General features: G+C 40.2%; 1 protein-coding gene across 4 annotated transcripts; it reads left to right on the plus strand.

Annotated features, from left to right (window-relative positions):
* The first annotated feature begins 631 nt into the window (after nucleotides 1-631).
* INPP1 (inositol polyphosphate-1-phosphatase) lies at nucleotides 632-27,501 on the plus strand. Of its 4 annotated transcripts, none has more exons than XM_043577314.1 (6): nucleotides 632-1,156; nucleotides 17,827-18,092; nucleotides 20,485-20,545; nucleotides 23,603-23,803; nucleotides 26,027-26,201; nucleotides 26,750-27,501. In XM_043577314.1, exons 2-6 carry the CDS (start codon nucleotides 17,889-17,891, stop codon nucleotides 27,315-27,317), a joined length of 1,209 nt encoding a protein of 402 aa, XP_043433249.1. In that variant the 5' UTR covers nucleotides 632-1,156; nucleotides 17,827-17,888; the 3' UTR covers nucleotides 27,318-27,501. The 4 variants fall into 4 exon arrangements, with proteins under 4 accessions (XP_043433249.1, XP_043433250.1, XP_043433251.1 ...); XM_043577315.1 differs by having other exon boundaries at nucleotides 632-1,038; XM_043577316.1 differs by lacking the exon at nucleotides 632-1,156 and adding an exon at nucleotides 14,083-14,752.

The following is a 27,501-nucleotide window of genomic DNA, read 5'->3' on the forward strand; positions in this document are numbered from 1 at the left end:
TTATTTATCTTTGAGAGAGAGAGAGAGAGAGAGAGACAGAGACAGAGACAGAGACAGAGAGAGAGACAGAGAGCGCATGAGCAGGAGAGGGGCAGAGAGAGACAGGGAGACATAGAATCCAAAGCAGGCTCCAGGCTCCCAGCTGTCAGCACAGAGCCGGGACACGGGGGCTTGAACCCACTAACTCAGAGATCATGGCCTGAGCGGAAGTCAGATGCTTAACTGACTGAGACACACAGGCGCCCCTCAAAACCATTTTTAAGGCATCCTGAAAACCACAGTTTAAAGGGTTTTTAGAGAGAGGGGTTCCCTACCTATGATGTTCTTCCTGTCAAGGTGGCCCTAGGCCCACACCTTATAAGGCAAAGGCCCGGGAGACACCGCTTTGGTTTGGAGAACCACCAGCACACTTGACATTTCTATTAGAATAGTGGGACCCGATTGTCACTGGCAGAAAGTCTATGTTCCGAGCTGCCGACCCGTCTGTCAAAAACCCTGAATCCCCAAAAGAGTACGGAAAAATGGAGCAGGAGGATTTCACAAACGAAATTTGTGGGCGGCCGCAAGGAAAGAACAAAAACAGCGGGTTAGGTGACCTGGGGGCCTTTTCCTCCTAGCGCCCCTGCTCCCTGAATCATCATGCTCTACTTGTGACGTCGCAGACGCTTGGCCCCGGCGGGCGTGGGATGCCCTCGCCGCCCCGGGAGCCTCCAGGCGTCACCGCGTTTCCACGCCGCGGTCCCGCGGGGGCCGCGGGGGGGCGGCGGCCCCGCGGATGCTGACGGTCCGAGAGCCGGGACGAGCCGGCCAGCGAGCACGACGGCGCGCTTCGCGGTCCCCTCGAGCGCCCCCCGCGGTGCCGCGGACCCCAAGCCCTCGGGCTAAGCCTGCGGCCAGCCGCCTGCAGCCCCTCCGCCAGCCTCCGCGCCCGCCGCCGCCTCCGCCGCCGCCGCCTCATTTTCCTCCTCCTCCTCCCCCGCCTCTTCCGTTTCTGGAGGGAAAGGCTGCAGCCTCCTTCGCTCCGCATCCCCGGCTTAGGTAATACGGTTTCCTTCTTGCGTGCCCCTCACCTCGCCGCCGCCGCCTCCCCACTCCTCGGATCTGGGTCCCCGGGCTGGGCGGAAGGCACGCGCCCCACCGCCCCAGCGGACCGTAGGTGAGTAAACCGGAGCCTGGAGGCTCCGTGCTTCTCCGCCCGGCCTGTGACGACCTCTGTCCGCGGCAGTCAGGCTGCCACCCGGCCCGCCCGCATCGCGGCTTGCAGCCCGGCGGGCCGAGGAGCTCGCGGCTCCCGCGGCTCCCTCGGCTCCCTCCGCCCTGCAGAAATGACCCGAAAGAAGCAGAGGGTGGGAAGAAAGGTTAGCCAACAACTTGGTTAAAAAAAACAAAAACAAAAACAAAGACAAACCGATCTTGAGCATTTCTAGATCGAAGAAGCTGACCTGACAGTTGCGGAGAGCAGTGGCCCAGGTTCAACAGGTAGATGGCGTAGCTGTCCAGCGCCCCTTGGTTTTGCTTTGGGAGATGCTTCGAAGTGTCCGTTGCTGCTGGCTGCCGCTGGTGACCTACTAGATGAGTGTAAAATAAACATGATGAGGCTATATTTAGAAAAGTCTTTACTTCCTTGCTTTTAATTCTCTGCATTTGGAAGGGCGGTTTTGTGAGATGTTCATAGATAGGTGGTGTGGCCAGAATAGTAAGTGGGAAAATTTTAATTTGGCCGAATCCTATACGCTGTTAGACACAAAGAGCATGAAAAAAATCCCTAGATTATTTAGTACATCCATGAAAAATACATACGAACAATTAAGGTGTGTATTTTGGAGATTTCCAGTTGTAAAGCTAATTTTAAGGCATTGAATAAGCAGAAATTTGCCCTCTGTTTGAATGGCATTCACTTCAAAAGAACAGTGGGTTAAGGCTGTATGGACAGACCACTTAAGTGAATCCCACATATTGAAAATAAAACATTTTTTTGGCCCTTTTCCTGTGATTCCTAACTTTGAAACCAAAGAAGTTGATGAGGATCAGCCCCACTCAGCCGGATAACAGTCTAATGGTGAAAATAATCCACTGAACTACTATTGAGTGATGAATTAGCTAAGTGATCTCATTTTTTACTTTAAAAATAGGGAATATAAAGAAAAGATAAAGGCAGGGAAAAAGTTCGTTTTTTCAAAACATACTTATTGAATTATTTAGAGCCGACTTTATTTTTAAGCTTTTGTGGATTTTTATACTACTCTTTAAATTAGTTCTTGGTCATAAAGAGGATTATGTAAGATGCATAAAGTTACACTTTTTGAATGGAATAAGCCACCATTTCTTTTCATGCTTTGGGACTAAACCGTGCTTGGAAATTGCATGCTTGGAAATTGCAGCCTGGACTTGCCCTTTGATGTGAAATACCTCATTACAGATTTAAATTATGACTGTACTTGTGGTACTCCTGAAAAATAAAAAAGAAAGAAAATATGTCTTGTTGGGCATATAAGGACTGTGAAACAAAAGTTATAAGTTTATTCATTATGTATGTATTTCTCCTTTTATTTCTCTCTGATAACAACTAGAAAATGTCTTATTCTATTCCATCTTGTAGATAAATTGTGTAAAGATAATTACATTGGGGCGTCTGGGTGGCTCAGTCGGTTCAGCGTCTGACTTCGGCTCAGGTCATGATCTCCTGGTTTGTGGGTTTGAGACCCACAGCTCAGAGCCTGGAGCCTGCTTTGGATTCTGTTTCCGTGTCTCTCTACCCCTCCCCTGCTCATGCTGTCCCTCTGTCTCTCAAAAATAAATACATGTTAAAAATTTTTTTAAAGATAATTACATCATATAAAGTGATTAATAACAAGTGTCTTCCTCCTTTATTAAAGATGAGGATGGTGTATATGAGAACTTTTTCTGGATGTGTTCTTAATAAATGTCCTTATTAAAATATTTTGAATCTTTAAATGAAGCTAAAAAAAAAACCTCTGTACACTGATGTTTTTGTTTGGTTTAGGGTTTAGAAATAAAAGCAGGGTTGACAACATTTTTCTTCCCATCTCATGATTAGCATAGTGTTTCCCAGATTTGCCTAGTTAAAAAAAAAAAAATACCTCAGGCACATAGGGGAGGGGGCAACAAAAGTGGTTTAAAGATTCCCAGGTTGCAGCTTGGAACTTCTTGAATCAGAATCTCTAAGGGAAAGAAGATACTTCAAATAGGTCAAAATGACAAAATTTTAAAAAGACAAACGAAAAAGGCAAGGATGGGAAACACGAGTGGGAAATAACTATTGCTGGAATGAGTAGGTGACATAACCTATCCTCATTCCTGTACATAAAATGGTCTTAAATGGAAGCTATGGTTTTGTTAATGTGATGAAGTCACCCATTTAGGAAATCTGAAACTTTTATATCCTTTTGTAGTCAAGCCTCCTGATGATTGAATCTAACAAACATTTTTGCATGTTTAGTCTCTTTTATGTGGTATGCAATGTTAATTCAAGTCCTTTAATGTTATAGGAACATTTTATTAATGGGCTTTTAATATAGATTACTGTGACTAGTAATCTACAGCAAATTCTTGTGTTTGATCATTTCTCTTTCATGTAACAGATTTCTTTACTGCCCCTTTTGTGTTCCTAAATAGGGAAGATAAGCACACACATTTTAATAACTTATTTATAACTTTTACTAAAATGACCTAACTCCATCCAAAAGAGAAAAAAAAAAAAACTTTACCTGGGCATAAAACATGGTAAATTATATATAAAAACAAATTAACAAAATAGAATATTAAATATCTATAAAAGAATCTGTCAAGATGAATTACCACAATGGAAAGTGTCAGAGTATTCTGTCCTTTTCTTTTCTCTTCCTTCCTTTTCTTTATTTCTCTTGTTTTGTTGTATTTTGTTTTTTGAGGGGAGGAGGAGGTTTGTTTGCTAGCTTATTTTTATTTTTAATCAACTAAATATTTAAAATCTATTATCAAAGTTTAAATTAATGTAAATGTTTGCTAACTTTATCAATAGATACTTGAACGTATCCTTTTCTTTACCGAGTGCAATGCTAATGAGAGTTATAATTAATAGCAAAGGAGTTAGGGGCACCTGGATGGCTTAGTCAGTTGAACATCCATCTTTAGCCTACGTCATGATCTTACCGATCCCGAGTTCAAGCTCCGCATCAGACTCTGCTGACAGCTCAGAGCCTGGAGCCTGTTTTGGATTCTGTGTTTCCCTCTCTCGCTTTGCTCCTCCCCGACTCACACTGTCTTTCTCTCTCAAAAATAAACATTTAAAAAAATAAAAATAAAAAAAAACAGCAAAGGAGTTAAATTCAAATGATCAAAGCAAACTGTTCTCTTTTTTTAATGTTTATTTATTTTGAGAGAGAGAGAGAGTGTGTGTGCACATGCCCATGCAGCAGGGGAGAGGCAGAGAGGGAGAGAGAATCCCAAGGAAGCTCTGACAGTGCAGACCCCCATGAGAAGCTTTATCGCAAGAACCATGAGATCTTGACCTGAGCCAAAATCAAGAGTCAGACACTTAACTGACTGAGCCACCCAGGTGCCCCAGAAACTGTTCTTTTAATATTGCTTAAGGAGAACCTAGTTTAGTTATAGTGATGTTATAATTTTTCATTATCAATTGCTTTTTAAATAGGATCTGATCTTCCAAATTCTAGAAAACATCTGTTTTTCTCCTGGGAATTTGTAAGAATCACATATAATCAATCACATATAGTCCCAATTTGACCTGGGAATAAGAAAGCTCTGTTTTACAAACATGGCTGATGGTAAGCATCATTAATACCAAAGAATGGGGAGATAGAAATAAAGAATTCAGATCGGGAAGATAAATATTAACCAACTTAGATAGTTATCTATGGTTGTAGGATTAGCAAGCATGCAGGATAATTTTTACATGTTGGCTTTAATGAGCCATTTATGTCTTTTTACTAGTTTGAACTTTTTGAATAAAAGGACTATATTCTTTTATTAGTTTGTGTTCCTTTAAAGGCAAATGTTACATTCAGTTTTTGGTATTGATTTATTCAATATCTGTCAATATCTGTTAAAAATCAACTTTTGGGGGTGCCTGGGTGGCGCAGTCGGTTAAGCGTCTGACTTCAGCCAGGTCACGATCTCACGGTCCGTGAGTTCGAGCCCCGCGTCGGGCTCTGGGCTGATGGCTCAGAGCCTGGAGCCTGTTTCTGATTCTGTGTCTCCCTCTCTCTCTGCCCTTCCCTCGTTCATGCTCTGTCTCTCTCTGTCCCAAAAATAAATAAACGTTGAAAAAAAAAATCAACTTTTGCCTCTATAACGTGGAAGTAGAATGACAGGAGGTAGGCTGCTACACCCAGCCTTCGAAAAAATGATACATAACATGATCTATGACCTTGCTTTCCTACTGTAATATTCAGAGAATATATTTGGGTCATGTTACTTGTCATCACAGAAATAAAAAATAATAGCAATTGTCTAAAAAGATCAATAAGGAACTCCTTTGAATCACATTTCTCCTAACAGTTATAATTTGAAAATTTACATAATGAATAATCCTTGACAGATTAATTTTGGTGGAAGAAAATCCATGTAAACATGTTTGTCTCCAGTGGAATGAAAATCAGTCAATTAACTTACAAAACTCCCCCTGTGTGTTACAAGGGACATTGAAAAAAATGTGTGTCTTACTCTCAAGGAATTTATAGCCCATTAGAGAGAGAACAATGGTGCCTGAAGGCTGGCTTGGAGGGGGCGTAGGCCCTCCTCATAACATTCATTAGCTCCTTCACCCACACCCAAACCACTGCATATGAAAATATAATCCAAGTATTAAAAATCCGTGTGATTCCTGTAAAAAATCAACTTCAAGACAAATAGCCTAGTGCCCATTCTTTCAACCCAATTTTCATGCCCCTTTCCCAGCCTCATTTTTTTTCATTCAACAAATATTTACTATGCCCTCATTAGGTAGATGATAAATAGCCATAGCTTTTAAAATGTGCATTTTTTGAACCTAAAATTTTGTTTTTTACTCTTTAAAAACTGTAATAACATGAAATTTACCATTATAACCATTTTTGAGAGCATAATTCACGGACATTAAGTATGTTCTCATTGTTAACCAACCATCACCACTCTCTATCTGTAGAACTTTTTCCTTATCCCAAACTGATACTCTGGACCCACTGAACAATAACTCCCCATTCTCCTCTCCCTCCAGCCTCCGTAACCACCATTTCACTTCCTGTCTATGAATTTGACTACTCTGGGTACCTCATATAAGTGGAATCATACAATATTTGTTCTTTGGAGTCCGGCTTATTTCACTCAGCCTAACGTTTGCAAGGTTCATCCATGTTGTAGGATGTACCAGAATTTCATTACTTTTTAAGGCTGGATAATATTCCCCAACCTCTTTTGATTTGGAAGATAGATATAAAAAACAGGGAAGTTTTGAACTAGAACACACCATACAAATCCCCTTTAAGCTCTCTGTCCCTGCTTTCATTTTTTATATTTACAAAAATAAGGAAAACAAGTCCCTGAGCTTGTGGCCCAGGTTTCACACCTGGTTGGTTAGAGGCAAAGCGGGGCCTAAGAACCAGCTCTCCTATGGCCTAAACGAAAGCTCTTTCTGCTATACACCCACGAAGCCCATGCAGCCAATAAAAGACAAGTGTTGAATGAGTTGGTGCCAAAAGCGAGTGTTGCAGGTTTCAGAAAGAAAGTTAATTGAAAAATGCTACCTTTGAATGGAAACATTGGAACCGATTTGAAGATCAGTAAGACTGGATTCTGAGTAACAGTTATCATCACTATAAATAATCTTCTCCTGGAAAAGACTCTTCTACAAGCCATACATCTTGTCTCTTTTCTTTCTGCTTTGAATTATACATTACATTTGTATTCTTAAAAATATTTATCTTGGGGGCACCTGGGTGGCTCAGCCAGTTAAATATCTGACTCTCGGTTTCGACTGGGGTCCTGATCTCACCATTCATTTTGTGAGGTCGAACCCCTTGTCGGACTCTGTGCTGACAGCACAGAGCCTGCTTGGGATCCTGTCTCTCCCTTTCTGTCTACACCCCTCCCCCACTCTCGTGCAGTCTCTCAAAATAAATAAATAAGACATTAAAAAAATATATTCTTTCCTATGGTTAAGGTAGTTACACTGAATCTGCTTCTATTTTTCGTATTTTGAGGGAATTCAGGTTTCATTTGTGACTCCATGACTGTTCTAAACACATCCTTGACCATATAGAAGTTTAAACATACAGTTGAAACTTAGAAGAAAGAAAACTATCCAAATGAATAGGGTTTCTATTTAGTGAAAATGTTCCTAACTATGGTGAAGAGGCTTTAAAAAAGGGTCACTATCAAATTTAAAATTATTTCTGAATGGAATTCATAGTTTTCAAATGAATACTGGGAAGTTTTTGAATGCATATTTTATCCAAGTATTATGCCAATATGAAATACTTATTAGGTAGATCAAGTTGTGTTTCCCCCCCAGCATTTAATTTTCTTTACAAAAAAGGCAACATAAATTGACCCTTTAGCCAACCAAGGCCCATCATTCTTGGCTGCAGTATATATAGGATTCCCTGTTCTGCTTCCAAGTGAACAGCCAGACACAGAGTTGACTGGTGCACTTCATGTTTCCTTAAATTATCAGATAAGGATCTGCTGAGCAATGTTCCCTGTCCTCAACGTAGATCTCCTGAATCAATATATCCAGGCGCAAAGTCCAAAAATCTGTATTTTTAAACAAGCATCCCATTTAGTTCTTGATCTTACTAATCTGGAAAGCATTGCTTCAGCACAAGATCCCATTTATAAGCTACCAGAACATTGGAAATGGAGGACATTTTTGTGGTCTATTGCTGTAAGTAGCATCAGTGAGAAAAATGTGGACTACTGTGGTCCAATAGTAGCGTTAATAGGGCTAGGGTGAGGTAGGCTGACCAGCTTGGAAGCAGCACGTATGTAAATGCCATCTGAAGGTAATGAAGGAGGGAGGGAGAAATGTTAAGGTTAAATAGATGGATTTACATATCCCATATTTAATGTCTTGCCTAACGAAACCAAGTTAAACTTAGTATTCTGGTCTTTTAATCGACTAAATTCATCGTGTCAAGATAGGTCACCTCTGGATGACAAAGCATAACCTCAGATTCTGATGTGGCACAAAGGTGGTTCAGTTCTAGTCATCCAGATACAGCTTTGATTTGTTTTTGTAAATGAATACAGAATATATGCAGATTTTTATATGAATAAATATAGTTCCACATGCCTAACAGCACCTAGGTGTTGCTGATAAAAGCCAAGCACAATAAGCAATATTACAAGGACAAACTCTGTATTTACAAAGCTCAGAGAAAATGCATCAGATGACATTGTTAAATACCTCTCAGATATGTGCTAAGAGTTATAAGAAACCACACGCCTTTAAAACTTCGGGTTTTTGTCAAATGTTTATTTTTAAGAGAGAGAGAGAGAGAGAGAGCGCACCCAAGAGTAGGGGAGGGGCAGAGAGAGAGGGAGACAGAGGATCCCAAGCGGGCTCCTTGCTGGCAGCAGGCTCACAGGGCTGGAACTAATTAATGAACTGACAGATTGTGACCTGTGCTGAAGTTGGACACTCAACTGACTGAGCCACCCAGGTGCCCCAAAGTTTTGGTTTTTAAAAGCTTTATTTTTATGCAATCTCTACATTCAAAGTGGGGCTCGAACTCACGACCCCAAGATTAAGAGTTGCACGTTCTACTGGCTGAGGCAGCCAAGTACCCCAGAAACCACACACCTTTAAATCTCCTGCCAGACAGAGCCTAGACAAGCAAACCAATGTACTGGTGTTGATGAGATGGAACACAGATTTGGCTGGCCTCTGTGCTCCAGGTGCACAAGAAGGAGGGTCAGGCATGGTTCCTGGAGGAGCCAACTGCTGAACTGACTGTTCTCTCTCTTTCTCCCTGCCCTCCCCTTTTAAAAAATACTTTTTATCGAATTAGAAACACATGCAGAAAAGTATGCAGGTTCAAAGTGCATAGCTTGATGAATTTACACAAAGTCAACCTACTCATGCAACTGTCACTCAGATCCAGAACATTACCAGTGCCTAAAAGCCCCCATCATATCCCCCCATCAGTAACCTCTCCTTCTTCTCCAAGAGGAACCACCATTGTCACTTCTAATACTGTAAGTTAGTTTTGCCTATTTTCAGACTTCAAATACATTACATTGCACAGTATGTATATTTTGTGGCTGACTTCTTTCAACAGTGTGTGTCTGTGAGATGCATCCACCTTGTTTCCTAGAGCAGTAATTCATTCATTCTCACTGCTATGTAGATCTACTTATGTGAACATGCCATGGTTTGTTCCATCTTATGATTGATGGTTGTTTGGCTTATTTCTAGTGTTAACTTGTCACAAATTATGCAATCATAAATATTCTCATGCCTGCCTTTCATATTCATACATGCATGAATTTTTGTAGGGTGTATGTCTACAAGGGAAATGGCTGGATCACAGACTATGCTTATATTCAACAACTTAGAAGTAATTTCCAACACTGGCTTTACCAATTTCATTCACACCCCAGTGTATAAGAGTCTCATTGCTCCAAATCCTCACCAAAACTGGAAAGTGTTAGTCTTTGATTTGAGCTATTCCATCCATTGGATAGGCAGTGGTGTCCTGTTGTGATTTTAAGTTGTATTTTCCTGATTACTGAGATAGAATATCTTTCCATATGTTTATTGACCATTTAAATATCCTCTTTTATGAAGTATCTGTTCAAGTATTTGTTTGTTTGTTTGTTTGTTTGTTTTGCCCGTGAACTGATTGTGAGAAAGTAAGTAAACATTAGGCATAGAAGGCAGGTGGAAAGGCATCATCAACCAGAGGGAACAGCATTACAAATTAGAGCATAGGAGTAAATGGACAGATAGTGGGAAATCAATTATGAAAATGCTAAATTTAGAACCTATGAATTGATGACAGCAATATCGCACAGTACAAAGTAAAATAACAGTACAAAGTAAAAAAAATACAGGTGGTCTCACACTGTACGTCTTAATGGATTCTGAGAAATGTTTGACAAATACCTGAAAGTTGAATACAGCTTATCCACTAGAAAGATAATTTAACTTCCAGTTAGCTAAAAGGTAGTATTTAAATACCTAGTAATGCTTATGATTCAGTTCCCCTGTGGCCTAGGTAACCAGATGGGCCGACGAAAGATCCATAGGGGCATCAGGAGAGGCTATTTTTACCAAGTTGCTCTTTAGCCCTCACTGGTTGCTCCAACTGAGCCAACTGAGACCCCGCCATACTTTGTGTGGGTCCACTTCTGTTCTGCCCTATCCCTTCTGCCAGGGAAGCTGCCATTCTCTCAACTAGCCCCTAAAGCAGTCCTAAGCAGGAAATAGAGGGAGAACAAGGTCTGTGTTTCCCCTAAAACTGTGCACTAAGTGAAGCCTTGGTCAGCCCCTCAGCATGTGCCCACCTAGGGAGACTCCTGGACATTTGCACCCCCTTGAGAGAAGTCTCCACAAACACATTTCTTGTAAAACACCCAGGTATTTCATGGACGTCTGGCCTTTCCCCCCAACAGCAATAGCTGTCAGGCATGGCCACCACACAACAGCTTCCAACTGTCAACCTTCAGAGCATGAATGAAAAACTAAATTCAGGATGTGAATGGTGGAGGTGGGGTGGGGAGTCATTGTATATTGGACAAAATGTAGGTTCCCTAGAAGTTGTAGAAGTTGTGTATGAAGTTATCTGCAGGAAGAAAGGAATGTCAACAGAAATGCTTTGACCTACTTGCTTACTCATTAGCAGTTCTGTTTTGCTGAGGGCCCTTATCTATGTCGTCACACTTCTGTCACTGTAAACAGCTAAGGGGCAAGGCCAGTTCCTGGTACAACCAGGCTCTTCACACAAAAAGAACACACTTGGGCCCTAGAATCTCCATAAAATATCCTGACAAAATGTCCCCCTTGACAGTATAATGGTCCTCTCAAGCCATCCATACAGGGCCTACCATGATGTCAGAGTAGTCATGCAGCCTCCAGGAGCCAAGTTTCCACTCAGACGCCCAGAAACTGAAGCAATCAGATCTGGCCTGCATAAAGGAAGTTTATCTGGGTCATTCAGAGAATTACAAGTAGCTCCCAGCCTTTGGGATTTAATGGACTAGTAAATTTTCAGAAAAGATTTTGGCGACCCATATAAAGTTGCCAACCTCTTATTTTCTCAAGGAAGGACACGTGACTGTATTTCTGTGAAGTTGTATTTAATAGTCATAGCTGTCCTTTGTTATCTACTATATGCAAAGCTCTGTGCTCGGTACTTTTCCAGAAATATCTCATTTGATCTTCACAGTGTCCCTGCACTTTAAGTATTATATTCATATTACAGATGAGGAGAGAGTCTCAGACGGCGTAAGTAAATTACCTGATGCCCCACAGCTAATGGCAAAGCCAGGTTTTGATCCCAGGTTTGTCTCCAAAGCCTGTGTCTTTCCCACTGTACTGTTTATCACATCTGAAATATGCATATATTATTCAAATGTGATTTTTAAAATACTGGTGTTCTGATGAGATGACAGGATGGTTAGGAATTAAAATGGAGTTTTGTCTGTGTAGAGATTTGGGTTTCCATGAAAAGTCTTAAGAACAGTTTTTTCACCCACTTCAATGTATTCAATATTTCTCCAACTGGGGATGAAAAAATCCCCTAAAAGCTAAAGAGACCATTTCTGTCTGACATTGCGATACACTATTATGTTGACATACATTTGGTCTGAGATGGTGAGGAATATAACTTCTTCAAACCTGTTCTGCTCAAAAGTGCCTTGAAGTAGGTTGTCCCAGAGTAAGGCTTACAGGAGGTTATTTCAATGTTCACTGTATCATTAATGATTTGGCTGTTAAAGTGAGCACCTCCTATTAGGAAAGACTGACTCACAGAATTAAATTTATTGACCATATAGATGGGGCAAAGTACCTTACTCCATCTTTACTATCTGGCCAGAAGACAGAAGATGAAGGAATAGATTTTGTTGACATTTGCTAAGATTATCAAGCAATACCTCTTTCAGGAGAGGTGTTGGGTGATAAGTTGTATTCCCTCAAAATGTGCATGTTGTAGCCCTAACCCCCAGTACCTCATAATGTGACTGTATTTGGAGACAGGGTCTTCAAAGAGATCGTTAGGGTTTATGATATCATATGGATGAGCCCTCATCCATCTGACTGGTGTCTTTATAAAAAGAGGGAGAGACACCGGGGATGTTCGCACAGAGGAAAGGCTATAGGAGGACACAGCGAGGAGGTGGTCATCTGCACATCAAGGAGGGAGGCTTCAGGAGAAACCAAACGTGTAGACACCTTGCTCTTGGAACTTCAGAACTATGAGAAAATACATTTCTGTTGTTGAAGCCACCCTGTCTGTGGCATTTTGTTCTGGCAACCCTAGCAAACTGATGCAACAGGAATTAGATATTTGGAATGAGCTAAGCCCTTCCCGCTCTGATGCCAACACAGCCGTTTAAGTGAGACATCAGTAGAATATGATGGATGAGATTTTACTTTCCAGCAAAGATGGTATACATTGAAGATCAGCTGGGGAAAGGTTTTTCTAAGAGTACAAAGGAAGTCAAGTGTCAGATAGTGATTTTAATAGTCAAATTAGTGACAGCTGTCAGCTAGGTGTGTTTCTCTAATTTTTTTGCTATATAATGTACCTTATAGTAATAATATACTTACGGTTATTTACCCAATAATTACTTTTCCCCTGACTTAACAGGTAAGAATTTATGAAAGAATTTTATTGGCTACGGTGCTGGCTATTAGAGTGACTGCCATTTTCCTGGGACTTGGATCTTGTCACAGTCACTTCCTAGCTGTGTGATTTTGGACAAACTACTTAACCTCCTGTGCCTCAGTCTCTTTATCTGTAAAATAGAGATAATAGTACCTTCTTCATAAGGTTTTGTGAAAATTAAATAAATAATATATGTAAAGTGCTTAGAAGGATACCTGGCATACAGTAAGCACCCAATACATGTTAGCTATTATTTTAACTTGGCCCTGTCTCTGCATGTGGATAACCAATAGAGGAACTCTTGCACCTACATGGTTCCACCAAGATATCTGCCACCAGGTGCCAGCCCCCATGGACTTGCCAGAATGGTATTGAAGAAGAAGAAGTGGGCCTGAAGAATAGTAGATATTCAATCTCAGTGGTCAGGGGAGCCTGCGTGGCTCAGTCGGTTAAGCATCGGACTTTGGCTCAGGTCATGATCTCATGGTTTGTGAATTCAAGCCCCGTGTTGGGCTTTGTGCTGACAGCTCAGAGCCTGGAGCCTGCTTCAGATTCTGTGTCTCCCCCGCTCTCTGCCGCTACCCAGCTCATTCTCTGTCTCTGTCTCTCAAAAAATAAACATTGAAAAAAATATATTAAAAAAACCTCAGTGGTCAGCATCATCTAGGAGGCTGACAAAAATATAGATTCCTAGGCCCTTTCCCTAAAGATTCTGATTCACCAAGTTTGGATGGAGCCCAGGAATTTGTCTTTTTAGTAGGCACCTTGGTTAATTCTGATACAGGTGGTTCTCAGAACAACTATTAAGAAATACTAATCAAAAATAATTTCTTCTTTATTAAAGGCTATTAAATTATGGTAAATTTCATAACTTACTAATCATGAGTCCGTAATAATTTTCATTTAAGGCATTTGAAATGTTTAAATAAAACTAGCTTAGGTTAAAAAATGAGTATGTAGACTTGTTTTTAAAAATCATCTGAGGGGTGCCTGGGTAGCTCAGTCAGTTAAGCACCTGACTCTTGATTTCAGCTCAGGTCATGGTCTCGCAGCTTGTGAGATTGAGGCTCGAGTCAGACTCTGTGCTGAGAGCACAGAGCCTGCTTGGGATTCTCTCTCTCTCTCTCTCTCTCTCTCTCTCTCTCTCTTTCTCTGCCCCTCCCCAACTCATGTGTGCTCTCTCTCTCTCAAAATCAACATTTAAAAAAAGCATCTGAAAGACAATTTCCACAAGTGTTTTTAAGAGTTATTGATAAACCTGAAGAAATTCAGCATCGAGTGTAGACCTCAGTTTTTCCATAGACAATTTGAGTTGTTCCAGTTGAGTCACTCAAGGTGAGGATGAATTGTTCAGTGCTCCCCTCAGGCTAATGGCCTGAGTGACCTGAGTTGAGGGCAGATGGTGAGAGATACATGGAAGCAGTTTGAAGAGAAGCACAGAGAATATTGGTTCAGTTTATATGGTGGAAATGGTCCATTCAGCCAGAAAGTAGCAGGCTAGTTGTGCAAATTAATCAGAAAGTTTTGCATGTAGATAATGATAGCTGTGAGAGATTTTTTAGGAAGCTAGGATCCTGGAGAAAGGTAAACAGTGCTGGGTTCTATAGGATGGCTGGAGAAAGCATAGTCCGAAGTTGAAACTGGGCATTCAATCCGGAGCTTAACAAAATATGATAGTGTTTCCCAGGGTCAGAAGAAAGAGTGATTAAGGTTGGACTCTAAGATAACTTTGGAACTGAAAAACCCAAGTATTGTGTTATGATGAATTCCTAAAATCTGTACACCTATTAATTGCAGGACTGAAGTTTATAGCTGATACTTCTTTCCTGCTGGTCAAGCTGCTGTGCTCAAGTTGTGAGAGAATGGTCATTATTGAGGAAATAAAGGTCAAGTTCAAAGGGGAGAAACTCCAGATCCCTGGGGTGAGCTTTCTGTGGGAAGAAAGGGGTAGTGGTGTGGCTTCTGTAAGTAGCTCACCTGAGTGTTCTGAGGGCATCATAGGGAAAGTTTCTTGGTTGTGCAACAGTGCAGTGGTATAGTGTTTCTTTAAACAAACTTGGTTTTAACAAAGTTGAGGGAAATAGACAATACTGATACTGTTTATCTAGAAAGCTTTCAAATTAGACTCCTTAAAATCTTTATGCTGCTTTTAAGATAAGCTATTTGGATGCTATTGGTTCACTGATTATTTTCTCTTCACTTATAATCAGTTACTTAGAACATTTACAAAGAAATCAATATTATCAGAGTTACTGAATTTATACCCTTGGGGCATGTGTATTCCAAGATATGTATGTATCCGGGTATATACACATTTCATATAACTTATAATTTATAGTGTACAGGTGCCATAAATTATTTCTAAGTCCAAGTGCCTCAGCTTATTAACATAACTTTTTTTAACAATGTTTTAATGTTTATTTACTTTTGAGAGAAAGAGAGGCACAGTGTGAGAGGGAAAGGAACAGAGAGAGGGAGACACAGAATCTGAAGCAGGCTCCAGGCTCTGAGCTATCAGCACAGAACCTGATGTGGGGCTCGAAATCACAAACCGGGAGATCATGACCTGAGCTGAAGTTGGATGCTTAACCGACTGAGCCACCCAGGCACCCCTGTTTTCCTTAGTGTTTAGGTTCAAGTCAACCAAAGTGAATCTTTGACTATTATTCACTCCTGGATGAAAAATGGCAGTTAGGTAGGCAGGTGTTTTTGTTTAATTTTTAACTTCATCTTCTCTACCACCTGACAGCTCTTTGTGTTATTACCATAGCACTACTTTGGACAACTGTCTCCACGAATTGACGAATTATTGTCCTTCATGCTTAATTGTCCCAAGATACTTTTGAATGTCATTTCTTATTATAAAAATAGTATATATTTATTGTAGAATATTTGAAAATTATAGAAAAGCATAATAAAAAAATCATTTACAATTCTCGTACTCAATAACTACCATTAAATATCTGCATAGGGGCGCCTGGGTGGCTCAGTCGGTTGGGTGGCCAACTTCAGCTCAGGTCACGATCTCGCGGTCCCTGAGTTCGGGCCCCGCGTTGGGCTCTGGGCTGATGGCTCGGAGCCTGCAGTCTGCTTCCGATTCTGTGTCTCCCTCTCTCTCTGCCCCTCCCCTGTTCATGCTCTGTCTCTCTCTGTCTCAAAAATAAATAAAACGTTAAAAAAAATTTTTTTAAAATATCTGCATAACTACCAGTACAGCATCACCTACTGGTCTTTCAATCTCGCTCTCTCCTCTCTCTCTCTCTCTCTCTCTCTCTCTCTTTAGATATATATATATATACACATATATACATATATATATATGTATATATGTGTATACACACACACACACACACACACACACACACCTAGAGAGTGTATGTGTGCATATAAACACAAATTGGTAACATATTATACTATATACATAGCGATAAGGTTTTCCCGCTTAATGCTATAGCATTAACATATCTCCATATTATTAAATATTCCTTAAAAACGTGATTTTAAGGACCACATAGTCTGTCATACATTTTATAAATACTTAAGATTATTTTCAACCTTTTGCTATTGTAAACAATATTAATCCTTCTTTTGCAAATATATCTTAACCCAACTCTGACTTTTTTAACACAAATTAAGCCAAAATGGAATTACTGCCTAAAGATAAGTGACATATGTAGCAATCTTGATACATTTATCTCAAACCCCCTCTGGAAAGCCATTTGTTTGCATGTCCCTGAGTAGAGTATCCGCACCTGTTTCACCATACCTGCAAGAATGAATGCTAGCTTAAAATAGTTTTGTCTACCTAGTAGCAAAGGAAGAGATCTCATTGTTTTTATTCACTTCTGTTACTGTTGAGATTGGACATATTTTCTCATGGTGGTTGATGCATAATCTTAAGAATATAGCATTTTTTTTGGCAAACTTAAGACAAACCAACTATGACCACTCACAGTTAACTCCATTGCAAGGACATCCTTGTTATATTAATCCTCAGCCTCTGAGAGTCCATTAAGGGAATTTTTTTTTAAGAAGTTGAGTGTTTATTATGACAATAAAGATCCTGGGCTTGTGAATGAGACTGACTCAGAGCCCTGCCGTTTAGTCTTTTGTAACCCTGAAGAAGTTACCCAATCTTTCTAGGCTTCAGGTTTCCTTGACTGTAAAACAAAACTGACAATCCTCACAGTAATTCTCACAATGACATCGCATTTTAAGCTTGTTGGAGCTTTCAGTGAAATGCACCTACTGCTGAAAAGTGAGAAATGTTTCCTAATTACCCAGTTGCTATGTCAAGGTATGACAGAATACTTCTTAGAAGCCAGAACTTTTAAAGTCCCAACAAGTTGCGTGTTTTACTTTACTATTTAAACTTTTACAGCAGCACAGATTGTGGGACTTTTTTCTCCCCATTAAAAAAAAAGGTAGTTGGAAGACAGCTTAGCTGTTAGCCCAAGCGTGCTTCAGAGTCTTGTAGGGACACTACAGTGCTTGCTGAAGTGATGCTTACTTAGTACTTTAGAAAGTTGCCCTAAAACGGATAAGGACAAATCCTCTTCCACTTCTCTCTTCTTCCCCAATAGGGTGAAAGAAAGCGCTGCTTCAACATTGCCACTGAGCCTGTGTGATCATTCTAACTAAGGTCATTACAAGACTTCTGTTTTCCTTTTAACATTGTGCTTGTATCCACCTGCCTGTCCATCTAGGGATTTAGAAATGTAATGTAGAGGATTCTCAAAGACTTCCCTTCTCTGAGAATTCAGTTCTTTGCATAATGGATTTTTGAGACTGAAAGTACATTTTGAAGTATTAAAGAATAACTTTGATATTTTAGATGCTATCTGCTCTTTCACACTGAAGATGTGACTAGGGCATATGCTAGCTGTTCAGCCCTGCCGACCAGGTTGACTGCCAGACGGGCTGTTTAGTAGTGTCAGAGGCACCCTGACATCATTCCCTGAACTGCTTTCTCTTTCACATTCTTGTACTTTTCCAGCTGACAGCCCAGAGGGTAGGTGCCGATTCCACCAGCACCGCCACTGGAAAGCAAGGTTCAGAATGTCAGCTATCCTCCGGGAGCTGCTCCGTGTCTCTGAGAAAGCTGCCAACATCGCCCGGGCATGCAGGCAGCAGGAAGCCCTCTTCCAGCTGCTGATAGAAGAAAAGAAAGAGGGAGAAAAGAACAAGAAGTTTGCAGTTGATTTCAAGACCCTGGCTGATGTACTGGTACAGGAAGTTATAAAACAGAATATGGAGAACAAGGTAAGAAAGGTCACAGCCAAGGTAATTGCCCTGTGGTTTTTTTCCGATAGAATAGCATGCCTTTTCCTTTTCCCTCCCCACCTCAGAATACTAGCGCCTAGGATTCTAATAAACAACTTGGGTTTTCCCCTCCCCTTGTTTTGACTACAAAATTACCAAAATGTTCATTGCAGAAAAAATATAAAATACAGAAAAGCAAATAAGGGGAAAAAAATCACAATTCTGACAGCTAAAGAGAAACATTTGGGCATGGAGCTTTTTACTTATCAATGAATTTCTTTTTAATAAATAATACATGTTCTCTGGAAAATAAGCAAAAATAAGAATCCTTAATCCTAACACTAGAGAGAACGACAGCTATGTTTTACCAAATCTTGTAGGAACATTTTCCGTCTATATGTAGTTGTTTGCATGGCACATAGAACTGATCTCAGTAGAAATGAGAACATACTGTTTTATTGAGTTCTTTTTTTAACTTGACATATCATATCCCACCTTTTGATGTAATCTTGTATCTAATGGTTGCCTCAGTTATTGGCTTGTACTGTCCTGGATACTGGAAATTCCCTTTATTATAATAGAAAAACATTTATAACTAACAATGATTGTGATTCTAGGTATCTTAAGCTGACTGGGAAAAGAAACTATTTGTAAGTAGTTATAACAAACAATAGCACTAGCAGACAATTACGAGTCCTCACTGTGTGTCAGGCACTTCTAAGGGCTTTAAGTATATTAATTTATGTAACTATTATAATATTATATAATTATAAATAATATAAATAATTATAAATAATATATATTATATTTATATTTTATATTAAAATTGTAATAATTTTATGAGGTAGAAACTATTATTCCAATGTAATGGATGAGAAAAGGGAAGCACAGAGAGGTTAAGTAACTTGTCCAAAGTTACACAGCAAGCAAATAGCAGGGCTGGCTTTTGAACACAGGCCAACTGGCTCCAGAGTTTGTGCTCTTTGCAATACTATGTTGCCTTTATATGATAATCTAATAATTACATATTTTTTTAAGATTTGAGAGGATAGAACTTTATTACAGGAAGCAGTACAAAATATTGGAATAGTTTCTATGAAATTCTCAAAATGTTGGGAATCATTTGGAACCATTTAAATGAATTCTTGAACATAGGCAGGAAGAGAGAATAAATGACCCCTTGAAATCTCTGCCAACTATACTTTTTCATGCCCTGTAATATCTAGCTCCAATAAATGAAGCAAGTTTATTTTTGTTACTGATCGAGATAGTTGGGTGCAAGAGAAGGTTGAGCAACTGCATTAGAAATGTATCAACATGCACAGTTATTGGCTAATATTTGCCCCCAAGCATTATAACAAGCTGAGGTAACTGTTCATTGATAAACATATGACAGGACTTATGAACAAATAAACGACATTCATTGCTGGCTATATAAGAGGCTTTGTTTCATGACTCTTACATCCTGTAGCCTCGGGATGAATGGGCTCACTGGCAGCCCCTGTTGACTTGGATTGTTCTTCAGAAGAGGAAAAAAATAACAAGTGGTTGCAGGCATTGTTAAAGCTATTGGCCATCTGCAAATGACTGGGTTCAAATATCTGAAGCATTTCCTTGCTTTTGTTCCCTGAGAACATCATGCATATCGTAACTGAGCACATATTTTGAGAAAAATTATCTTTACCACAGAGAGGATCAGAAGCAAAATATCCCTGAAAGCTTCCTGGTCATACAAGGGATGAGAGAAGAATCTTACTTAGCTCCATTTTTTCATTCTATTTTGATGCATTATCAGTCAATAAAATATTCCAACCCCCCTTTTTTTTCTGTATCCCCTTCCTTGCCTGAAGTCTCGTGATACCTTCAACAAGTGCGGAAGACACCTGAAAATGAAAGCAATGACATCTAATGTCATCCTCTGATCCCTTCTATCCAGTCTCAAGTTACAGTCTTAGGTACTTGGTCAATCCCATTAACTCAAATAAGCCAGTAGGGTGCTGTTGAAGAGCAACAGTTCAAGTGTCTCCTTTGCAAATATTCTAGTTCTATCGCCTGTAAGTGGAAGGATGAAGTTTCTAAAGTACTTCTGCAGACCCAACAGAACATAAGGAAACCAGACTTCTACCATGATTTTAACTTCCTGGAGGGGCCAAGGAGCAGGAAAATATTAGAAAACTAAGTACTGAACCAACCTGACTTCACTTTTTATACTAGATTGATTTCTGGGATTGTAAATTTCTAAATTTCAGATCTAGTTGTACTAGGTAATTTGAAGTACAAAATGAGAATATGCACAGAATTGAACATGTATGTGGAATTTGGGGATTTTTTGGTTTTTGCTTTGTCTTTGTTTTTGTCTTTTTGTTTCTTTGTCATACTCTAAATCATTCAGTTTCCAGGCTTGGGAAAAAACATTTTGGGAGAAGAATCCAATGAGTTTACTAATGATTTGGGTAAGTATAAGAATCCTAATGTATTTTTATAATTTAATTATTATATGGTATTGTAATTTTCAATGACATCAAGAAATAAAGGAATGTTTGTAAGCCTTTCATATAAATAGCATATTTTAATGTTAAGCTTCATTGAGTACCTCAGAATATTATGCCATTCAAGTTAGAGAGATGTAGTATCTTGTAAGTATTTAGCAAGTCCACATGTATTATTTTATATATAAATCTGTACAATTTAAATAATGTTTGGGGAAGTTGCATGGCCCTTTGAGAATCTAATGGAAGTCACAGATGCTCTCAGAAAGATGCACATTTACAGTTATATAGACAATTTTAGGTTCAAGTTTTGTGTTTTTTTGTTTTTTGTTTTTGTTTTGTTTTGCTTTTTTAGAGAGAGAACATGACTAGATGAGAGGGGCAGAGGGAGAGAAACAATCTTTTAAAAAAAATTTTTTTTAATGTTTTATTTATTCTTGAGAGAGAGACAGAGACAGAGCATGAGCGAGGAAGGGGCAGAGACAGTGGGAGACACAGCATCTGAAGCAGGCTCCAGGCTCTGAGCTGTCAGCTCAGAGCCCGATGTGGGGCTTGAACTCACAAGCCATGAGATCATGACCCGAGCTGAAGTTGGATGCTCAACCGACTGAGCCACCCAGGCACCCCAAGAAACAATCTTAAGTAGGCTCCGTGCTCAGTTTGGAGCCAGACACAGGGCTCTATCCCATGACGCTGGTACCATGACCTGAGAGGAAATCAAAATTTGGATGCCCAGTCAACTGGCCAAGTGCCCCTAGGTCCAAGTTTTAAACCCATTCATGGACCTCCCGGGGAGTCCATAGACCTTGGTTGAGAATCTAGAGAGGCCCTGTCTCTGAAATACTGTGTGCTCTTGAGTAAAGAAAACGTGTTCACCTCATTAGTTCTCTGGTCTCAGAACCTTGGTAAAAGGAGTTGGATTAAATAAAAGGTTCCTTTAATACCAAATTTTATGTCTTCTTTAATTAGTTTCCTGTGGGCCAGGTTGTCCGTTGATCTACTTCCATGTTCCCTTATGGTAGAGAGAAAAATATCAAAATCTCTGATCCCTTAGAGAGAAACAAATTATTTTTAGTTTGGGTGTTTTATTTGTTTAAGGTAGAAGACTAAAATAGTGAACTTTAATCACTGATCACTGACAAATAGTTAAACCTCTAGAGGCACAGTTACAAAGGCAAAAACTAATTTCTGGATTAACGCTGGGAAAATTTTCCCCTTTGTGGGCTGTGTATTAAGATGCAATTAGTTCTATGATACTCCTTGAGAGAAATCTCATTTAAACTTCTTAAGGTTGAAAAAAACACCTGTGATTAACTGATAAGAAGTCCTATGCTTGCCTACCTCGAAAACAATTTAGTATTTTATTTACCTAGAATTATAGGGGCAAAAAGGCCTTCCACATACATATTCCTGAGAACCGAAGGGGAGAATGAGTTTAGCGTGCTGGGGGTGGGTCACAGAAACATGGCACGTGGGATGGATAAGGTAAGTGGGGGCAGGAACAGAGCATGGAAGTTTGCAGGAGGAGTTTGAATTTTCCTCTAAGTGTGATGGGAATTCACTAGTGATTTTTTTTTATTCTTTTTTATTTTTTTAAGTTTATTTATTTTGAGACTGAGAGAGAGTGTGTGTGACAGTGAGCAGGGGAGGGGCAGAGAGAGAGGGAGAGAGAGAACATCCCAAATAGTCTCCTCACTGTCAAGGAGAAACCTGCTGTGGGGCTTGATCTCACAAACCATGAGATTCATGACCTGGGCCTAAATCAAGAGTCAGATGCTTAACTGACTGAGCCACCCAGGTGCCCTTCACTGGAGCATTTTAAGCACAGGAGTGATGTGATATGATTTGCTTCTTGGCCTGATCCCATGACTTTTACTAAGCCCAGTCATAGGTGCTTGGTTAAGTGGCAGTGATTAGCATTATGATTCCCCAACTTCAACAGTCTAATTTAATTTGAACTTAACTAAATATAATTGAATGTTTCTTGCTGATACAGTCATCATTGTAATAGATTCATACTGTGTTTCCCAAACTTTAATGATCACATGAATCACTTGGGATTCTTTAAAACTCAGGTGTGGGATGGAGCCTGAAGTTCTGAATTTCTAACAGGCTCTCAGGTGATGCTGCTGCCAGTCCTTGGAATGGCTAGGGTCACTAGGAGTACTTGTCTATTACCTAAAAAGCCCCAAAGTGCCATGTCTTCTTCTTTTAAAAAATTTATATTCACCATTGCCGTCCCTTTGTGTTGCTACTAAGTTGCCTATTTTTGCCTCTTTCCTCACTTCTGTTGGGAGCTAGAAACCAGATTAACCAAGGGTCTAAGAAACATGTTCAAAGTGATCGTGAAGCAGCTGGATTTGGTAACTTGTGGTTTCATTTGGATGAGTAGCTTTACTTACATCCTAATTTCCAGTGGGTTTCACAGAGGAGAGCTATTTCTAGGTATGTCATTTAGAGTCATGCAGTTTACCACACGTAAAGAGTAGTTACACTTCATCTTATGGTACTTTGCTGAGCATAAACACCTTTTAGTTAAAAGCAGTTTTATAGAGGGAGGTAGAAGCATTTCGTGTGCTGATAAAACCTCCCTTCTTTTCGATAATACATTCTAACACTAACAAGGTGACCTGTGTGTATTCAGAAGGCAAAAGGCATAAAACATAAATATTATCAAGGGCTCGGGATTCAGGGTTTCTTAACTGGTTCATGAGCTCCCTTAAACTAGATGCAAGATTGTATGCATGTTCCCCTGTGGACATTTTCCTGGGAAGAAGTTTCTTTGATACCTGGAATCTACCCCTCACGTCATACTAGGTATTTCGGCCACTACTGGGCACTTGTGACCTTGTGAAGCTGCCTGGGTGATTCTGGCAGTCAACCAGGGTAGGAACCAGGAGTATGAACATATTGCCCTCGCCCAATCTAAGTGCACAGCTTTGGCTCTTCCTCACCCCTCAGTTGTTGTTTCTCCCCCAGAGCTCTTGAAATGTAATGGCTTTTAGTTTGTCTTTATTCCAGGGGAAAAGATTATCTTGAGACTGTGTCCAACAGAGGAAGAAACAGTAGAGCTTCTTAGCAAAGTCCTTAATGGTAACAAGTTGGCGTCTGAAGCGTTAGCCAAGGTTGTCCATCAGGATGTCACTTTTACTGACCCAACTCTGGATTCAATAGAGATCAGCATTCCACAGGACATTTTAGGAATCTGGGTGGATCCCATAGGTAAGTAGAGGAGAACGTTTGCTTTTATTTGTTCTTATTAGTAATCCTTTTGTGGGAGGAGGCTTGGAAAAATAAAAATTCAGAGTGTAGTTTAATTCTCCTAGAAGATTTTAACATTTCAGAGTTATAAAATGAATAGTGAAGAGTGAAAGTATACATGTAATGATGTGTTGTTATGTGTATATTTGTAACATTTCTACAATGGATATGCACAAGTATTTGTGTGCCATCTCTGTGTGTGCATATATATACAAAGCTGAATTAACGTACACACACACAAAGCTGAATTAATTCATCTTTGAAAGACTTCAGAGGCCAGACTGGTAAATATGAGAGAATAATGAACTGATAGTAGCTATAACTAATTGAGCACACGTGCCATTTAAAGAATACTCAGCTCTAGCAGATTGTGGCCATATAGGAGTACAGTCTAGATGTTTAGGTTTTTAAAGAGAAACCAAAATCCAGGTTTTTAAGTGATAGCTCCCATTTTTTAACCACTGACTACTAATTCAATTAAACAAGTAAACAGTCAAAACCACTGTATAGGTCAAGCAAAACACAGTATAACACAGCTGAATGTGATTCACTCCCAGTTGGTGTGCCCTATGTAAATCTTACCTATTATTTTCTTGGGCATGGTTGTGGTAGAACCCTAGTTTATAGCTCTGTGTTTTAACAGTGTAGGTCTATTTCAGTGATGCTATTAATACAATGCCCAGGATATTAATTTGCAGAGTCTTTCCTTTTTTTTTTCGTTTCCACTTGCCTACCACATTCTGCCCGATACAGCTGGGACCACTCCCAGGCACCCCCTGCCCCCATCCTCCCATCTTGCAAGCACATTAATATAACATTACAGAAGTGCCTATAATCATCAGGGAATTACAGAACATTCAGTTGATGGATTACATATGCAAACTAAGATTTCCCAAAATCTTTTATCACACAATGGTAAATTAGCATTAGTTGTGGTTTTCTGAGGGACCAGAATCTCCTATTTCTTGGTTCTATCCTGAATTGATTCTGCTAGCCAGCTCTTTTGCACAGCACACCTTAGCTGGGTATTAACTCACTACTAGATGTTGGCAGTCAGCTGCTGGCATGTATGTCTCTTAAGCTCACTGCCTTCTTTTTCACAGGAGGACTATTAATTTCTTCCTTTTGTGCCACCATCACTGACTCCCTCTTCTAATTTAAGGGACAGGGGTGCCTGGGTGGCTTAGTCAGTTAAGTGCCCGACTTCGGCTCAGGTCATGATCTCACAGTTTGTTGAGTTCGAGCCCCACGTCACGCTCTGTACTGATGGCTCAGAGCCTGGAGCCTGCTTCAGATTCTGTGTCTCCCTCTCTCTCTGCCCCTCCCCCGCTCATGCTCTGTCTCTCTCTGTCTCAAAAATAAATAAAACATTTTTAAAAAAACTTAATTTGAGGGACAAAAAAAAAAAGGTAATTTCACCCCTGAGAGATTTCTGGAAGGAGATTTTCCCATCCATCCACACTATACTTGTCCTCTGATTAGTAAGAGGCTCTAAAGAATCCCACCACAGTCATCCTGAGTCATTAGCTTTTAAATGCTTTTGACAGATGATGGATATTTGAGTGCTTATGGTATGCGAGGTGCTATGCTAGATGCCACATGAACTACAGACATGTCCTCTCCCTTCAGGAGTTCCCACAGAGTTGGGAAAAATGGAACACAAGCAGCTTGAAAATGGAAGTACAAGAGGTCAAATAACAATTTGAAACAAGTGACACTCAAAGGCAAAACTTGACTGATTACTCTCTTAGTCTGTTCGGGCTGTGCTAACAAAATACCATGGACTAGGTAGCTTATAAACAATAGAAACTTATTTCTCAAAGTTCTGGAGTGCCAGCATGGTGAGATGAGGGCCCTCTTCCTGCTTCATAGCTGGCACCTTCTCACCATGTCCTTATAGGGTGGAAAGGAGTAAGGATCTCTCTGGAGCCTCTTCTATAAGGCACTAATCTCATTAATTAAGGTTTCACTCTCATGACTTAGGTATCTCCCAGAGGCCTAACTTACTAATACAATCACCTTTATGGGGTTAGAATTTGGGGAGAATACATTCAGACCACAGCAGTTACCAAATTGGTAGAACACAGAAATGATACAGCACAGCATTTCCAGTTGTATCCATCATTATCTTTGAAATAATCATTACCTGAATCCAAACAAATGTGCTTCATTTTTTTTTTCCAGATTCAACTTATCAGTATATAAAAGGTTCTGCTGACATTAAATCCAAACAAGGAATCTTCCCCAGTGGACTTCAGTGTGTCACCATTTTAATTGGTGTCTATGACCTACAGACAGGAGTGCCCCTAATGGGAGTCATCAACCAACCTTTTGTATCACAAGATCTAAACACACTCAGGTAAGATCTATCACTCTACATGACAATACCATGACTTGATACACTAAGGTGTTCCTACTAAAGTCTGCAGGTTTAAATTAAAATTCCTTCTGTTTTCAATCCTGGGTTAAATATAATTTTAGTGGGGGCTTGGTGGATGCTGATAGAAACTGCAAGGTGCTCTGCTAGATGCCACATGAACTACAGACATGTCCTCTCCCTTCCAGAGTTCCCACAGAGTTGGGAAAAATGGAACACAAGCAGCTTAAAAATGGAAGTACAAGAGGTCAGACCATTCCTGGAGGCCAGAAATCCCATAGATGTTTCCACATTGTTCTAGACTGATGTGATAATGCTGACAGCATTCCTAACTGGCAGCCACATGACACGTGCAGGCATAGGAGTTACTTTTACAAACCAATTAGCTACTTGATACCTATTTCTAGCCTTAAGGGCATTGAGATTTGTTGCCTGATACACTTTTTTCATATCATCCTGTTGGAAAACAACATAAGTAATAAAACAAATGTGACAGCCTATGGCCACAAACTGAAAGTTCTCTTCTGCAGGTGGAAAGGACAGTGCTACTGGGGCCTTTCTTACATGGATACCAACATCCATTCACTTCAGCGTCTTGACTCTACAAGAAAGAACAGTGAAGCGCTGAGCCAAATGACTGAAAACACCAGCTCTGAGGCGGAACGCTCCTACCCGTTTTCAGCGGTCATTAGTACGAGTGAAAAGGACACTATCAAAGCCGCATTGTCACGTGTATGTGGCGAGCGCATATTCCGGGCAGCCGGGGCTGGTTACAAGAGCCTTTGTGTTGTCCAAGGCCTTGTTGACATTTACATCTTTTCAGAGGATACCACGTTCAAGTGGGACTCTTGTGCGGCTCATGCCATACTCAGGGCCATGGGTGGGGGAATGGTAGACTTAAGAGAATGCCTGCAAAGAAATTCAGAAATGGGGCTTGATTTGCCACAGCTGGTGTACCACGTGGAAAACGAAGGTGCTGCTGGCGTGGATCGGTGGGCCAACAAGGGAGGACTGATTGCATACAGATCAAGGAAGCAACTGGAGACATTCCTGAGCCTCCTTATCCAAAACCTTGCGCCTGTGGATACATGCACATAGATGAACTCTGTTCTCATGTACTTGAAAACCCAACTGTGAACAATTTCCCACATCTCTTATCTTTTGAAGACAGCTTTGTCCTATGGATGGTCAACGTTCTCCTTCCTCTTTTGAGGAGCATTTTTCCATTATGTGTTCATAATAACGATAATTTCAATAAATGAATGACATCATGTAGCAGTTA

Source organism: Prionailurus bengalensis, chromosome C1 (assembly GCF_016509475.1).
Source record: "Prionailurus bengalensis isolate Pbe53 chromosome C1, Fcat_Pben_1.1_paternal_pri, whole genome shotgun sequence".
Taxonomy (NCBI): Eukaryota; Metazoa; Chordata; class Mammalia; order Carnivora; family Felidae; genus Prionailurus; species Prionailurus bengalensis.